The sequence below is a fragment of the Rhinatrema bivittatum genome, chromosome 6, assembly GCF_901001135.1.
Source record: "Rhinatrema bivittatum chromosome 6, aRhiBiv1.1, whole genome shotgun sequence".
NCBI lineage: Eukaryota > Metazoa > Chordata > Amphibia > Gymnophiona > Rhinatrematidae > Rhinatrema > Rhinatrema bivittatum.
Window position 1 is genome coordinate 197,732,288 of NC_042620.1, and position 18,016 is coordinate 197,750,303.

Here is an 18,016-nt window from a genome sequence, read left to right on the forward strand (position 1 = left end):
TGATGGCACAGATATCTGGGTTTGCGTCCAGGAGGTAGTCGTTGAGGATGTGTGTCTTTTTAGTCAGGGATTGAGCATTGATGAGTGTTACCGAGAGTAAAGCGAGCCCTAAGAATTGAGTCAGTGGGGTGAGCATGATCGGGATGAGAGATTTGCAGACTCTTGCAGGTATTTCTTGAATTGGAGGAGTGCTGTAGCGGCGGTGGTATCTGATGGGGATCTGATGTGTTAGCATGTCTTTCCGTAGTTCCATTAGGGGATTGGGCGTACGGAAAGGGAGAAGCTCTCTGAGAAAGTGTGAAATCCGATAAATGGTGACGCTGTGAAGAAGGTTCGCAAGGGACTCTCTCCCTAAGAACGGAATCTGTTGTCAGCTGTCTAGGAAGATGGTCTGAGATCAATAGTGAGGTCTCCGGAGTGGTGGTGGTGGGGGGGGGGGGGGGGGGGGTATACTTTGTTGTGTGTCTCTGTTCCTTTCGCCCTCTCTTTTCCTCTCGCTGGGTGTTTGTGGTGTCCAGGTGAGTCAGATGGTCCTGTGTAGCTGTTGTCTTATATAATAACCACCGCTATTGTTAGCAACGGTAACATGGAATAGACTTAGTTTTTGGGTACTTGCCAGGTTCTTATGGCCTGGATTGGCCACTGTTGGAAACAGGATGCTGGGCTTGATGGACCCTTGGTCTGACCCAGTATGGCATACTCTTATGTTCTTATGTTTGTACTTCTGTTTCTACCTTAGTCAGTTTTTTTTGTTTTTTTTTATTGTAATTTGTGTTTTTCTTGATTTAAAGTAGTCCCTTTAGTTTTCTGTATGATTCCCTCCTACTGGAGACTTGATACTGGGTATTAAATGATTGAATTATTTCAGATGGCTGTTTATTTTCTTTATATTTACCTTTTATGTAATATTGTTGTTTTTTGCTTTTTATGTGTATATTTGAAATCTATAACGTTAACAAAACAAAAATCCCAACAAAATACCCCCTTGGTCTCTGGCTTTCTAGGGCTATCCCTCACAGTGTGTGCAAAAATGTCTGTCACAAAGTGTATGTGCATTCACTGTTGACAGACTCCTTTTGCACACACAAAAAAAACTGAAAGAGAACAAAGGCAAGGCTCTGCTTCTCTTCACTTCAGTCTGTCTGCGTTGTCTTTAGTCTCACTGCACTGTGCTATGGCAGACAGACACAAAAATCACTAGCACTCCTTCAGTCTCCACTATTACCCTGCCCACAGTGACCAGAGAAAGCAGTGCCACTGCTTGTGTCTTTCTGTCACAGAGAGTGAGAGACCACTGATTGCAGCAGAGAAGATTGTAAAAAACCCTTTGCCAATGCCTACTTTATTTTAAAGCTTTTCTTTAACTCTGAGAGCTTCTGCTATGTCACACAGTCAAGAGTTGGTTGCTATAATTGTTAGTCCCTGCCTGACATGTTTACTCAGTATATTTATTTATTTATTTAACATTTTTATATACCGGGCTTCATGCAGGATTGCATATCAGCTCGGTTTACATTGTAACTGAAAAAAGACATGCATAAAGAACGCAATTTACATAGAACAGGGACTAAAAAACTTGGAACGAATACATGGGTAAAATTAACTTAACATAGTATAAAAAAATGTGAAAACTGGAAATTATCTTGATTGTGAAGTGTTATGTTTCAGGTTTGATTGAGAGTCTATGGATGGAATGTTTGCTAGTGCGTGGAAGATGAGGTGCTTTATTAACATGATTCGAACGCTTGAACAAAAAGCCAGGTTTTTAGTCTTTTTTTGAAGTTGATAGGGCAATGTTCTGACCGGAAATAAGAAGGTAGCGAGTTCCAGAGAGATGGACCTGCTGAAGACAAGGCTCGTTTGCTTGCTGAAGATTTGACTTGTGTTGTTTGGAGAGTGTTTTTGTACGCTGTTCTCGTTGGTCTGGTTGGTTGATGAAGTAGAAGAGGAGAGTTGAGTTCGAGAGGACTGCCCTTGTAAATGGTTTTTTGAACCATTTACAAGTCATAGACTTGAATGGGAAACACAAACGAATGATACAAATTTTCATTTAAATTTGTGGGCACCCTAAGCTCATTTTGAGTGTCCACGAATGAAACAAATATTCTCATTAGTAGCATTTTACCCATTCTTTGAAACAAATGCACATCCCTACCAAGCATTCGGCTCGATCCAGTAAGGCCGCGGTAAAAACAGTGAGGTAGTGTCAGGCGCACCCTTCCTCCCCGCACGCACAGTTCTCTTCACTAACTCCCCGATACTCTCCTCTAATCGCATGCAAATGCATGCCGCGGCTGTGAAGCGTTAGGGAAGGGTTATGCCCGCGCAACCCATTTTACTGTATAGGCGCTGTAACAGCGCCTATACAGTAACCTGGGTGCGCTGGTACCTGTCATTTCAAATGACATTTGAAATGACAGGCACCAGGAAGTGTAAAAAAGTTTAAAAAGTGTAAAAAACAAAAAACCTGTGTGTTATATAAAAAAATAAAACAATTTTAAATACCTGTCGGAGGGCTGTGGGTCCAGGCGGCCGGTGGGCGGCGGGCAGCCATCAGCGGCATCCGGTAGTCCCTTCTCCCTTCCTCCCTCCCTCCCCTGCCTGGATGAGCGCCAAAATCGCACGGGCGGGTCGGCAGTGGGGGGGGGGGGGGGGGCGGCAGCAGGATCCGGGAGCGGCGGGTAGGCAGCAGTGGGGTCCGGGGGGGCAGGGGCAGCGGGGGGGGGGGGGGGGGGGGCAGCAGCGGGGGGGCGGCAGCAGGATCCGGGAGCGGCGGGTAGGCAGCAGCGGGGTCCGGGGGTGGCAGCGAGATCCGGGGAGCCAGCAGCGGCAGCATGTTCGATCGCGCAGGCAGGTAGGTGGCAAAGTAAAGATGGCCGCCTGCACGGGAAAATCGTGCAATTGGCCGCTGAAGACGTGACGTCACACCCCGTGACGCCAAACGTCGTGACGTCACGTTTTCAGCGGCCAATTGCACGATTTTTCCCGTGCAGGCGGCCATCTTTACTTTGCCACCTACCTGCCTGCGCGATCGAACATGCTGCCGCTGCTGGCTCCCCGGATCTCGCTGCCACCCCCGGACCCCGCTGCTGCCTACCCGCCGCTCCCAGATCCTGCTGCCGCCCCCCCGCTGCCACCCCCCCCCCCCCCGCTGCCGCTGCCCCTGCCCCCCCGGACCCCGCTGCTGCCTACCCGCCGCTCCCGGATCCTGCCGCCCCCCCCCCCCCCCCCCGCTGCCGACCCGCCCGTGCGATTTTGGCGCTCATCCAGGCAGGGGAGGGAGGGAGGAAGGGAGAAGGGACTACCGGATGCCGCTGATGGCTGCCCGCCGCCCACCGGCCGCCTGGACCCACAGCCCTCCGACAGGTATTTAAAATTGTTTTATTTTTTATATAACACACAGGTTTTTTGTTTTTTACACTTTTTACACTTACCATAGCAGGCCCGAGCCTTGCTACTTTTTCGTTTGTTTTTTTTTGTCCTGGTCCCGTCCGGTCTCCTGCAGCCCCGTCCGGTCCGGACGGGGCTGCAGGAGACCGGACGGGACCAGGGCGGGTAAGCAATGTTTTTACCCTACACTACACTACACTAACTCCTACTAGGGGGAGGCGGTAAACTAGCAGGTTAAGGCCGCGGCAGAACAGCGGGTTACGGAGGAGATAATATCAGCGCCCGTTACAGTATCGCAGGGGAATAGCTAATTCCTTCATTATACAGCTTTTTCGTTCATTTACATGCCGGGTGCGGAAAGGGTTATGCGTCTGTTTTCAGAAGCGATACGGACGCGTGAAACTGGAGACTGTATCGCCGAACTGCCTTGCGCGCCCGAATTGTGCGCTACGAGCACGTTACAGACGGGCAATCCTCGAGCGGACGATACTGGATCGAGCTGATTATTACCTGGCTAGTGCTTCCCATTGAGATTTGGCTTATTGCTGCAATAAGGTCTTTTCTCAGGACAAAGGGGTAAACTCCTGACTTCATGGAGCCATTTTCCGTTTCCTTTTAGAGTTGTCATTCTGTCTAACCTTCCACATTTGGAGTTTCATTTCCATTTGAAACAAAGAAAAAAAGGGGGGGGGGGGGAGAGAGAAAACAGATTGCTCTGAAAAAAATGTATTTTTTTACTCATTGTGCTTCTACATCCCTTTTTATTTGAAGGTAGCCCTTAACTAACAGGCCCATATGTGAGCCTCTAATGAATCTGCTTTTTGTCATAGAAAGTGAAACTATATCTATAGTTTCATTCTCTGATAAATGTCTATCTCACCAAGATAAAGGTGTTTGTGTCTTCTCAAAGCCTCCATCACATATTCTCCTCCCCCAGATTTGAGCATATATATAAAGTTAGTCATTCTACGGGGGAAGGAGTAGAAATCTAGTTATTAGTGAAATTTTCTCTATTAATTATTTGGAACTGTCCAAAGATCAGAATACACAGTACAGTTTTAGCTGCATATTTTTTTTAATTCTCTAATTAAATAGAGAACCTTATGCACCTGCAATTTATTTTTTTCTGTTTGCGTAAACAAATACCAATGAGTTTTGCTGTGCAATACCAGGTAAAACAGTCACTGCTTTATCGCTAACAGTTGTAGCCTCAAGTTTAAAATCAGAAAGGTCACGATTAGCACATTCTTCCAGTAACAAATGTGAATTTAATAGGGAAAGTTTACACATGCATGGATGATTTTGCCATAACACTGAGTTCAGATTGGCATCTCCAAATCCTAGATCCCTGTATGGTGTTCAAAAATAGACAAATTAGGAAATTACCAAGGTTTATTGCAGTGTTTCTCAACTTTTTCACATCCAAGGCATACCTCCGTTAACAAAAACTTGTGGCACATCAATCTCCAAGTGTGGTCTTGGAGAGAACTCTTGGCCAAAAGAAGAGCTCGGAAAATACTAAAGCCCCACTAGTCTCTCTTCCAAATTTCAAAGCAAAGGGAGAGAGGGGGATAGAGACACACATGACCTGTCACGATGGACTAGCTTCCTCTATAAATGCAGGAGAAGGATGAAGCCTCTGTGGTATGGACAGCCAATCTTGTTAATTACCTTAGCCACTGCATGCAGCTGCCAGAGTTTCTTCACTGCTGTGGCTCCCAACATTCAAAGTGAGTCACATCTAGTGCTCAGTGCGCACACTCCGTATCTTATTCAGCTTGGGGATAAGACAGAGGGTGGAAGGACTCAATGACAGGGAAGATGAGGAGATGCTATTTTGCACAAAGCAATCCCAGTTATCTGTGCGCTACATGCCTCCCATTAATTACCACATACCAGAGCCCATGTGTAGCTAGGAAAAATCTCTGAGGGAATGATAGGAACTGAAAAGCTGAATTAGTTGTTGTGGATGGGTGGACTAGATGGACCATATGGTCTTTTTCTGCCATCATGCTTCTGTTTCTAAGAAGAGGCATACATAATTACACATGTTCTCAGAAACAAGTTCTTACAAGTTTAATAGCTGCTGCTGGTGTCTCTAGGTGCTGCACAGCCTAGGTGCTGGCCTGAATCAAACCATTGGGTAGTGGTGGCTTTTCTATGGCACTATCAGATCTAAAGGCACACCAGTTGAGAAGAACTGTTTTTTTGTACAAGATTCAGCCTTCCTGACTATCCTATATGTTGCTAATTAGTTATCCTCTAAACTAATTAAAAACAAAACACATGGTCTGATCTCACACAAATCTTGAATTGCAAAGATGTCCAGTGGCTGGCTGGATTCCTAGACAGGGTGTGGTTCTGGTGCTATCATGGCTCCTTTCTTCGATTTCCCCCACTCTTAGCATCTCATATCCTTTGATTGTGATCTAGCTCTGGAGCTCTGTTGCTCATAGTTTTACAAGTCCAAACTGAGGTATTCTCACCTCTGTATTGTGGGTGATTCTTGGCTCATGTTTGATTGCAATTTGCTTTTGGACATCTTTGATTGGTTATCAGGTCTGCCTTGATTTAATATGGCTGATCTGCTATCACACCTTCATTGACCAGAATTTACTCACTGCTGTTAGCCTAGTTTATCGTTGCCAAATGACCACGACTTGTTTTGAAAGGGGTCAGTGGTTACTAATTACTTGGTTTTTCATTTGTGGTTCACCTTGTCCAGATGTCTTCTTGTGACGTGCTGAGTTCATAATTCTCTGTGCAGGTCTGGTACCTTATGTTTACCTTATGATGAGAAGCTGACCCCCTGACATCTTTGCAGTTCAAATTACCCTATTCTAAATCACTCACTTATTCCCTCCCTCCCATCAGATTTTATTTATTTGCAAAGTTTACATATATGTGTGAGAAGCCCAGGAGCCCTTGTCTACAAAACCAGGAAACATCTGCAGGATGGTTTCAGCCTTCACACACACACACACACACACACACACACACACACACACACACACACACACACACACACACACACACACACAGTGCTGTGGAAGCTTCAAGTTTACACAGATGAAATATATTACCCTATCAATTGGCCTCTACTTGTGAACCATTAGAAGAGGTCAGCTTTTCTGGATAAAGGACCCCCTAATTCCAGTGCCATTGGTCAGACTGTGAATCTAAAGGAAAGCTGTCAAAATGATGACCAAAGAGCATTCTAAGGCAATTAAAGATAGTCTGACATGTACAAGATGGGAAAAGGCTACAAAATATCCAAGTGCTTGGATATCCCAGTGAGCATTGTTGAATCAATTGTGAGGAAATGGCAGCTGCATCATACCACCCAAAACTCAGCATCAGAGCAAGGAGACTTGTGATGGAAGCGACAGAGGCCATCAATCACTTTGAAGGAGCTACAGAGTACAGTGGCTGAGACTGGAGTGGAGGTGCACCTGTCAACCATATCAAGAGCACTGCATACAACTGGCCTGCATGGGAGGGTGGCTAGAAAGAAGCAATTACTGAAGAAAAACTGCATCAAAGCACTTTGGGAGTTTGCCAGAAAGCATCAGAGTGACCCAGGTAAAATGTGGGATAAATATTTGTAGTCTGAGACAAAAAGGGAGCTTTTTGGCCAAAAATCAAACTGCTGTGTGTGGCTCAAACCTAACATTGCCCAACATTGCCCATTCCTCAGCAAACACCATCCTAGCAGTAAAGTATGGAAGTGGCAGCATCACGTGGGGATGCTTTTCCTCAGGGGGAACTGGGCATCTTGTTAAAATTGAAGAACGGAGGGATGGTGCAACATACAGGGAGAATACTGCAAGACAATCAGCTTCAGTCTGCTAAAAACTAAAATGGGAAAAAGTTCACCTTTTAGTAGGCCAATGATACCAAGCACAATCCAAGGCCAAAGCAACACAGGAGAGGTTTAACAACAAAAAGGTGAATGTTCTAGAATGGCCACGTCAGTCCAGATCTAAATCCAATGGAGAATCTGTGGCACCGTTTGAAAATTGCAAGTCCACAAGCATCATCCAACCAACCTGAACAACCTGGAGCAAATCTGCCAGGAAGAATGGGCAAAAATCACTCCCAAACAGTGTGCAAAACTGGTAGAAACTTACCCCAACAGACCTAAAGCTGGTATTGTATCAAAAGGTACCAAGTACTAGTCAGGGATTGAATACTTATGCAAGCAGCATTTTTTTCAGTTTTTTATTTCATTTTACAAAAAATGCAGAGAAATAATAAATTGTGACTTTGAAAATTTAGTTAAAAGCATGCTGGTTTGGAATAAACATACTGTCTGGAACAATCTCTGTAAGTTTCATTTGTAATCCAAACAAATCTGACTTTTTAGGGGGTTGAATACTTTTGCAGTAGTACTTTTGACCACTACTTTATGAACTGGACCGCCAGGAGCACTAGGTGTATTGTTACAATCCCTGTTATCTCCATAAACGTTCATTGCTTTCCCAGGACCTCATGCTGTTTGTCAGCTGACTTCAAAGCCATCCAGCTGTTACCTGTTAGATTGTAGTATCTTATGATTTCAATTTGGGAATCATCAATAGGTCTCCTGTATGCACATCAAATGTACTGCTTTTCCCAATGCAGCACTTGGTGTAATCCCATTTGCTTTCTTTAAGAACACAAGCAATGCTTGGGAATTCACTGTCTGCTTTGTTCAGCTGCCTGATAGGTAATCCCTGCATTAGCTTTGTCATCCTTGGCCTTCTGATGCCCAATATATTTATTTATATTTCACCTTTCAAGTAGTTCAAAGTAAATTACATTGTTACTGTAGGTATGTCTCTATTCCCAGATGGCTTGCAATTTGTACTTGAGGCAACAGAGGCTGAAGTGACTTGCCCAAGGTCGCAAGGAGCAGCAGTGGGATTTGAATCCTGGCTTCTCTGGTTCAGAGCCCACTGCTCTAACCACAAGGCTATGCTTCAATTTCTCCTGGAAAGTTTGCAGGCACTTGGCCTTCAAGAGAGCTTTGTTCCACTGTTGCTTTTGTCTCGTGTGTTTGCTGTACTTTGTTGTCCAGCAAACGTTTCTGGCCTGCAGGTCATATTTACTTACTGTCACTACCCTTAATACTTGCTGTCATACAATCTGAATAGGTCCTGTTGTGTTTTGGTAAATGTGCTTTATTTGATGATTATTCCAGCTGTCTCATCTCTGGAATTTTATTTTCTCACATTGTTAAGCCACAGAAGCAGCCAGCTGAAAAACTAACCATAAAAACTGAAGGGTTTAGAAATATGCAGTTTTAAATTTACAAGACAGCCTTCAGTTTTCAGTCATTAATGTTGGAGTGCCTTTTACATGTGCCTCTACAATTTACACTCCAGCAAGTTAATATTTCCCTTTTGAAATACTCTTTGTTTTCCTTAGCAAATGGTAAAGATTTAGGCTTATTAACTAATATTTTCACCTTGCAGTAGGCAGCAGGGATCAAAACACTGCAACATTGACAGTTATTTACGTTAGGTAAATGCTGACATTGGCAATCCGTGGGAATAATGAAAAATTGTTTTATGTGCTTGCCCTGGTTTTTGTATGTTACTTTGGATTGCATGGTATATCAAATCAAATATTGTTTGGTAGGAATGTGCACGGCCAAAAATTTCATTTTTTCTGTTTGTTTTTCATGGGGTTTTTTTTATATTTTCTGTTTTTGGATATTTTAATTTTATTTTTTCATTAATTTTCGGCAGAGTATTTGCAAATAGTGCATGGTACAATACTTTCCTGAAAAATCAAAACTAAAATTGTTTTTATGTGTCGAATTCATTTTGTTTGATACAAAACTAAAATGGTCTCACTGGACCTGTTTTCCATTTTTTGATTCAAACGAATGCATAGCCCTACGGTTTAGCAAGTCCCATGTGTTGCATTTGAAGCAGTGTTCTGTCCATGAGTCATTTTGTTCTAGTGGCAAAGTATTTTTGAAGATAAATATCCAAAGCAACTACCACTTCTGAAAAATCTTGAATAGACATAGAATGTGAGGGCTCAATATTAGGATGGTTTATTCTGTTTCAGAGCTGAAGTCCACAGTTTAAAAGAAAACTGGATCAGCATCTGTCCCTCAATTACAGAATCTTATTTAAGTATCATGTAAAATAAGAGACAGAACTTATAAGTTAGGATGCTATGATTATTATAAAAACATGCATTTGATGATTTGTTGTGTCTGATTCTTCTCAAGGCTATGCATAATCTAATTGAATTATTCTGCTGAATTCTAGGTGACACCAGTTGTCCCCCTTTCTAATGACTCCTGGTCCATGTCATTTGCAAAATACTTAGAACTTCGGTTCTATGGGCATCAGTACACCCGCAGGGCCAACGTTGAGCCTTGTGGTCACTCCATACACCATGACTACCACCAGTACTTTTCCTACAACCAGATGGTAGCGTCTTTCAGGTAAGTTGCAAATGTCAGCTATTGTTACATCATCAAAGCACACAATTTGTGGGCAAACAAAAGGTCTGACAGCATATATATGCACTTTATATGATGTTCAATGACAAGGAAACCACAGTAGTAAACAGATGGCACACCTAATGAACAGAACCCATTTTTCGAATATCGATCCAGCAGATGGCTTTTTCCTTATAGGACCCAGTTCTTAGAGATCAAGTAGAGGTGTGACTTTCCATGTTCATGTAATGGAAAGCAGAGAATATGTCCCAGGAATGACCTAATATCCTTCTAATACTTTCTGTTTGTTGACTGGGAAATGGGAAAACACTTTTTAGTAAAAGGAATTGCAGGTTCTCCCATTTGAGGCCAGTAGGCAGCACTGTTTGGTTGAAAAAATGAGATGAGAAACCGTACTATGTTGACACAGAAAATATTCCTTCAGAAGTTAGAAGGAAAAGATCATATTGGGTTAAAAAAAATAAGTTCAACAAAATCTTGAAAAGAGGGATTAGTAAAATGATCCCCAATATTCATTCCACAAGTTAAAAGAAAACTTGGTGAACAGAAGACAAAAGTATTTAGTTGAGAGAGAGTGAGCATGAATAAAAGGCCTGGAAGTTTGCATCTTTTTTTAACATTAGTTTAACAGAGGTATTAGCTCTATCCAACTACCTGATAATCTTTAATCAACAGAAAATATTTTTTCTGATACTGGCAAATCATTATTTTGTGTTTATTTTTTGCCTAGCAATTTCCTCCTGCTCCTTTGACCATCCATTTCAATTGGAATTGGCCCCTATTGCACTAAGGTGCCATGAGCCATCATTCAGAACTATCTGGGTGTTTTCCACTATTTAATATACCGCTTCCAACTCATCTAGGATAGTAATTGCAGTGACATCTGGTGAGGGGGAGGGGAGGAGATACGCACCAGCATTCACTCTGGAACCCTGCAGTTGTAAACCTTTAAGTCTAGCACTAGGTATTGTGTTTTGTGTAAAGGTTAGGACTTTCCTCCCCAGGGGCTGTGAATGCCACCTCTACAGCATCCGTGGCCAGCCTATGGAACAGAAGGCCTGACCTGTGAATTGAACTCAGGTCCTCCATATGGCAGCACACAGCAATGCCTCTGAGCTACCTGGCCAGCCCCTGACAAATTATTCAAAGGATTCCACTGCTTGGCTTAGCTTTTGCTTGGTCTTGTTTTAAACTTATTCTTATAAATTACTTCATGAACTCCAAGCAGGGTGCTGGATTCATGCATTTTTCCTTATGTAATATGTTTTGGGCAAAACTGTTTATTTGTTTTGCAGGGGTATGCTGGTTGTCATAGAAAGTGGTTTACATTTATTCAGACATTTTTTTTTCCTGTGGCTTTTTTCTTATTTCTAGCCATGATTTTATAATGAGGTTGTATGTGCTGTTGGTGTTGCCTCTTGCCATGTACTGTACTCAAGTGATACCGCATGTACATTTTGACTTGCCAGAATTGCTTGCTTTAATATAGTCTCACAATGTGTGCAGTGACCGTCTTATAAGAAAGTACAGCAGGTATATTAACTTGCATGAGAATCAAAAAGATGGTTTGGAAGTTTAAATACAGAATTAATAGGAAACTATATCAATGGCTACTCATTCATTCCTTTATTCCTTTGGTTTGTTTTTTTTTAATTCTTAAATCCGTCAAAATATTTTTTTAGATTTTTTTTTCATCCAGTTTGTTATACAGTTCTGTAAAAGACACACAGTCTCTCTAAGATTTGGTTATATCCCAGGGCAGTGGTAACACAGCTGAGCCCAAAGCATTGTTTCCAGAGATATTCTCCAGCTATCCATATATTTGGTAACCTACTTGCCCTTGCTTGTTTTAAGCTTAGGCATCAGACAGGCTTCATTGACCAGCTTATGCCTACAATATATTTTATTGTTTAATTAAACTAAATTATTAAGGGGGCTTCGTGACTTCTTTCATTTTATCTTTTTAAAATAGAAGATGCCTGAAAGGTTTCCATTTGATGTAAGCAATGAATCACAGTCCACCTAAAAATGTCGTCATGAGGTCGAGTGGACAACAGTAAACTTATAAATAGAATACTTCTCCTCTCTTCAAACAACTCAATTGTGAGAGCAGATTCCAGTGTAATGCTTGACCATCATACAAGGCATCATCGTCTTGAGTGACCACTCATATATAATCATGGGTCAATAGTGCAGTCAATTCATGAAGACAAAATTGACAAATTTTATTCATAAAATGTCAATTCATAGCCAAACCAATGTGAGTAACAAGAATATTTTTGAAAAGAATTATAGTATACTTGTTTACTTATCTTGCAAAGTTCATTAAATGTAGAGAATCAGAAATCCAAATATTGAATGCCAAGTTTCAGAATATACAAAATGTCGGACTCCAAGTATCATCTTGCCCGATGTCAACTGAACCCCGACACGGGACCGTGTTTCAATTTCCTCTAGCTCTTCTTCAAGGGATTCTTTCAAGGAAGGCATCTGCAAAAACCAATCCATTATAAAATAGTACAATTCTTCAAACTTCAACATAATTTACAAAAATAAAAAAAACGTATTGATCGGTGCAGAGTATTTTTCATGAAAACTGGCGGGTTGGTTTTGTTTTGTTTTGTTTTTTTTTACCGGAAACGGCGACCTGAAAGGCACCTAATTACATTCAATAACTAAAGTCTCATTGAATTGGTATCATATTATCAAATAATAGCAGCTTTCAAAAAGAGCCGTAGTAATGTTAAACTATCCAAAATATAAAAGATAACATCCTGCATCGAGGAAAAAATCACAATAAAGTATACCATTCAATGGCATTATTTAAACCATGTGGGTGGACAGTTTAAACAAAAAATCCACCCGCTCTCACAATTGAGTTCAATTTGAGGAGAGGAGGAATATTCTATTTATAGGTTTCCATTTGAGACATGCAATTAGATAGAGGTCAATATTCAGTGAACGATAAAGTTACAGTACCTGTGTATAGCTACTTGGATGACTTTAACCAGATATTCAGCAGAGCTTACCTGGATAAATGTTCTGCTGTACATTCTCGGATAAAGTTTCCAGATAACTTTAGGACAGGTATTTTTTCCACCAGATTTTCCTGGCTGGTTTTATCCAGCTTATGCCTAATATCAGAGCTCACTTGCTACACTTTAACCCTGCCCCCAGAACATATCCATCACCGCCAGTTTTTATACAGCTAAATTTTGTGCGGTGATGTTACCTGGAAAAAATTTAGCCAGTCAGTAGGGGAAAATATTCAAATCTTGGGTTTTGTCCAGCTAACTCAAAAATGTAGCCAGACAAAGCCTTTGTATATTGATTCATAGTTTCTTGTATATCGCTGATTGTGATGTCTTTTTATACATTATACATAAAAATTCAAAAACAGAGCATTTCCTAGCGTGTAGCAGATGGACTCAGGGACCAATGGGTATAGTATGCTCCTGATAGCAGTTGGAGACTGAGTCAGATTTCAATCTGACGTCAGCACTACATATACACGTGCATGAGGGTCTGCTCTTCAGTTTTTTCCGTCTCCATAGCAGTTCGGGACTTCACACACGCACAGTGTTAGAAAACCAAACTTCAAATTTAAGGAAGAAACATGTACCTAGACGACATAAAACAACTATTAAACCGAATGGAACTAGTGATCAATATTGAAAAAAATTGAATTTCTACACTTAGAAAAAATATCGAAATCATTCAAACCCCAATAATACTCAAAAACAACCAGAAAATAGAACTAGCGGAAAAAGTAAGGAACCTTGGAATAATAATGGACCCCGAAATTAATCTAAAACAATACATATCGCTAAAAGTAAAAGAAGGCTATGCTAAACTCATGATCCTCAGAAAACTTAAACCATACTAACTCCTGCAGATTTCAGAACAGTGCTTCAGGCACTAGTTTTTGCCAGTACCGATTACTGTAATGCACTTTTTCTAGGACTCCCAAATACAATAAGACCACTTCAAATTCTACAAAACACAGCAGCGAGAATACTAACTGGAAAAAGAAGAAACCATATAACTGAAACTCTGGCAGAGCTTCACTGGCTACCCATAGAACAAAGAATAAAATGCAAAGCACTATGCACCATACATAAACTAATACATGATGAAAAAGCGGACTGGCTAAACACTGCACTATGGGTACACGTACCACACAGGAAACTTCGTTCAGCAAACAAAGCTCTCTTAACCATTCCCTCAGTCAAGACAACCCAGATAAGAGAAAGGGCTTTGTCTTTAGCAGGACCCACACTCTGGAACACAATCCCTTTGGAGATCAGGTTACAGAGAGACCCCAAAACATTCAAGAGAAGTCTAAAGACATGGCTTTTTAAACGAGCCTTTTATAAAGAGACCGGAGAATAGAAAATACACTAGAATAAACAGAAGAGCACTGGCACACAGCACTATGCTCATAAATGTGCATTACAATATTTTAACAAATTGAGTACACAATGAATGTAATAATATAACACAGTAAATGTGATTTATTTTTTACCTGTAAAAGTACCTGGCCAGAACCTGGCCAGAACCTACATCACTAAACATTTGTACTTATTTTTGATTTAATGTAACCAAAACTTAATGGCACCTGTTAGAATGTACTATAGTACGCTTTCTCCAAACTTACTTATGTACCTACATTTAAACCGTTGCGATGGTATATAACTTAGTGACGGTATAGAAAAGACTTTAAATAAAAATAAATAAAGAAAACCTTACCTCCAAAACGAGCCCCATTCTCCTGCGGTGATACCTAAAGGTCCCTCCCCCAGTCGACATTTCCTGAGGTGATTTCCGAGATCCCTCAGAAGTAAGCCTCGGTCCCTGCGTGGACTTAGCCCCCGGGAAAGGGAGAGGCAGCCTCGGTCCGGTAGCTGACCCGGCTTGGACTTAGCCCCCTGAAAAGGGAGTGGCTGAGAGGCAGCGGGTGCAAAACCGAGCGCGGCGGTGAAGGTAATTCCTTCTTCTCCCGCAGCCGGAGACCGCCCGGCAGAGGACCGGGAAGCACCGAGACAAGGTAAGGTAGAAAACTTTCTCTAAGTCTCCGGTCTCCGAGGCTCAAACAGCCGGACAGATCGTCCCTCTGGCGTCTGTACAGTCGGGTTCTGCAGCCCCGTCCGGGCTAGACCCTGATCCAGCAAGAGGGTCCTCCCACGCGGAGACCCCCTGAGGGGGCCGCCATCTTACTGTGTGGTCGTCGGCGCCTCGCGCCCCCCCCCCCCCTTGGTTGCCACATCATCCGCACAACTGAGCCATGCGCACAGCGGCCAGCTGAGCGCACAAAGTACTTGTGCGCATAGCGGTGCGAGCATCTGCGCCGTGCGCACAGTGACCTGCACAGCGGCACACTCAAGGGTGCCGAACGCACAACTAGGCCCGTGCGCACAGCCACGCATGCATCTTCCGCTCCTACGTGCATAACGTAGGCACACCCAGAGCGCATAACCAGACAAGGTCCCCCTCAGACTGTAGAGGACTCCGGATCCACCAGCAAGACTACCCCGGACCTCTCTATTCCCAACTCTGTCCCTCCACAGTGGGGGCCCTCGGGGAGCGCCGTCGGACCCAATGTGGTTCGAGGCAACTTCATCTGGGTGGGATTCTTTGCTGAGCTGCAATCCTACATCCAAGCACAGACAGGGCCACCAGCAGCACAACCGCAAACCCCACTAGTGGTTCAGAACCTCCCAGGCCCCTCCCAGCCTCCACCAGATGAGCCTCCCCTGGACAAATACCTCCCCTTAGGGGACACAGATGACTCGGAGGAGGAATCAGAACCCCTGGAAGAGGGGGAAATCCCTCCAGGAACGGAACCGAATCAAACCATGATGTGCTTCTTTCCAAAAGATGAATTATCAGATCTCGTAGCCACAAGTCTAAAGGCATTGGCCATCCCGGACACACAAAACACAGCAGAGTCCAAGGCGAGCCCCTTCCTGGCCGGGCTCTGCCAGACCTCATGCCATTTTCCTACACTACAGGCCATACAACAACTGATCGACCTGGAATGGGGCGCTCCAGAGGCCACCTTTAAGGGAGGGCGAGCCCTAGAAGCTCTCTACCCCTTGGACCCCGCAACGAAGGAACTCTTGAGGTTTCCCAAGGTCGACGTCCTGGTCTGCGCCACCACAAAGCACACTACAATACCAGTCGAGGGAGGAGCTTCACTCAAGGATGCCAATGACAGACTGCAGGAATCGATCCTCAAGCAGTCTTACGATGTATCAGCTATGACCTTACAGATCGCTGCCTGCTGCGCCATGGTATCAGGCGCCTGCCTGGCTATGGCCAGGGATGCAACTACGCCAATCGAGGCATTGGACCCAGCAATACCATTCCTCACGGATGTGATCTCAGACCTGGTACGCACCTCAGCCAGGAGCCTCTCGTCCATATTGGCAGCCAGAAAACAGCTCTGGCTCCGAAGCTGGTCAGCTGACGCGACCTCTAAGACGAAGCTCACGAGAATGCCCTTTCGAGGAACACTCCTGTTTGAGAGCGAACTGGACAAATTAGCCGACAAATGGGGAGAATCCCCAGTACCCTGTCTACCGGAGGACAGAAACAAGAGGAATCAGCGCTCCTCTCCCCAGGCACCCAAGAGCAGAGGATCCCAGCATTTTAGACCATACAAAAACACTTACCAAGTGTCCCCTTGATGGAGTCCCCTTGATGGAGTTGTCCTTCAACTCCATCAAGGGGACAGTCCTTTCGGAACAGACACAACAAAAGAGGAGCCGGCTTGGGACCAGGCCCCAGCCACAACATGCAATGAGAATCAGCAGATCCATCTACAGGAAGAGATCATAGGGGGCACTCTCGCCCTATTCTACCAAAGATGGGTCGAAATAACATTGGACAATTGGGTCCTATCCGTCATCCGAGATGGATACTACCTGGACTTCCACAGCATCCCCCCGGACAAGTTTGTGATTTCTCCGTGCCACGACCCCTCCAAGAGGAAGGCAGTGGAAACCACACTATCAAACTCCTCGCTCTAAAGGCAATAACACCGGTGCCTACACACCAACAAAATTCTAGACATGATTCCATCTACTTCATCGTGCCCAAGAAAGAGGGGGACATTCCAGCCCATACTGGACCTCAAGACCGTCATTCGCTACCTGAAGGTACCCCGCTTCTGCATGGAAACCCTGCGTTCGGTCATAAAGGCAGTACAACTGGGAGAATTCCTGACCTCCACATACCGATCCATCGCATCCATCAGCGTTTCCTACGCTTCACGATATTGGGCCATTCCTACCAGTTCTAGGCCCTACCATTCGGGCTAGCTACGGCTCCCCGAGCGTTCACCAAGATCACAGTGGTAGTAGCGGCGACACTGAGGAAAGAAGGAATCCTCGTGCACCCATACCTGGACGATTGGCTGATCAGAGCAAAATCGCCAGAGGAAAGCCATCAAGGAACTACTGCAGAGCCTCGGGTGGGTCATCAACACACCCAAGAGCCACCTGCAGCCCTCCCAATCCCTAGAGTACCTGGGAGTCTGGTTCGACACCAAATAGAACAAGGTCACCCTTCCCCCTACAAGGAGAAGGAGATTGATGGAACAGCTACGAGCATTGTTGAACTCCACTCTTCCATGACATGGGACTATCTCCAAGTCCTCGGACTCATGGCATCAACCATAGAAGTTGTCCCGTGGGCAAGGGCCCACATGCGGCCCCTACAACATTCCCTACTGTCACGGTGGAACCCGATGTCTCAAAACTACTCCGCCCCCCTCCGGCTACTGGCGCAGTTTCGGAACCAGCTACAATGGTGGCTATAAGAAGACCATCTGAGCGAGGGAACAAGCCTATCCCCACCGGAATGGACTTTGTTCACCACGAATGCGAGCCTGCGAGGATGGGGAACCCACTGCCAGGAGCTAATGACTCAAGGGCAATGGGACAAAAGAGTTGGCATGGAACATAAATCAACTGGAAGCCCGAGCAGTCAGACTAGCCTGCCTACGGTTCAGTCACAGACTCCGGGGCAAATCAGTCAGTCATGTCGGACAACGCCACAACAGTGGCCTACATCAACCGCCAGGGGGGAACCAGAAGCCAGCAGGTGTCTCTGGAAATAGAGCCCCTAATGACGTGGGCAGAATCAAACCTACAAGGGATA

At 44.2% G+C, this 18,016-nt stretch overlaps 1 protein-coding gene across 6 annotated transcripts in view; it reads left to right on the forward strand.

Moving 5' to 3' along the window:
- PIKFYVE (phosphoinositide kinase, FYVE-type zinc finger containing) overlaps positions 1-18,016 on the forward strand; it is a 404,626-nt gene that overhangs the window by 246,782 nt on the left and 139,828 nt on the right. For all 6 annotated transcript variants that reach the window (XM_029606384.1, XM_029606389.1, XM_029606390.1 and 3 more), the window contains one exon: positions 9,657-9,835. In XM_029606384.1, coding sequence (XP_029462244.1) covers positions 9,657-9,835 — 179 coding nt within the window. The remainder of the gene's footprint in view (positions 1-9,656; positions 9,836-18,016) is intronic.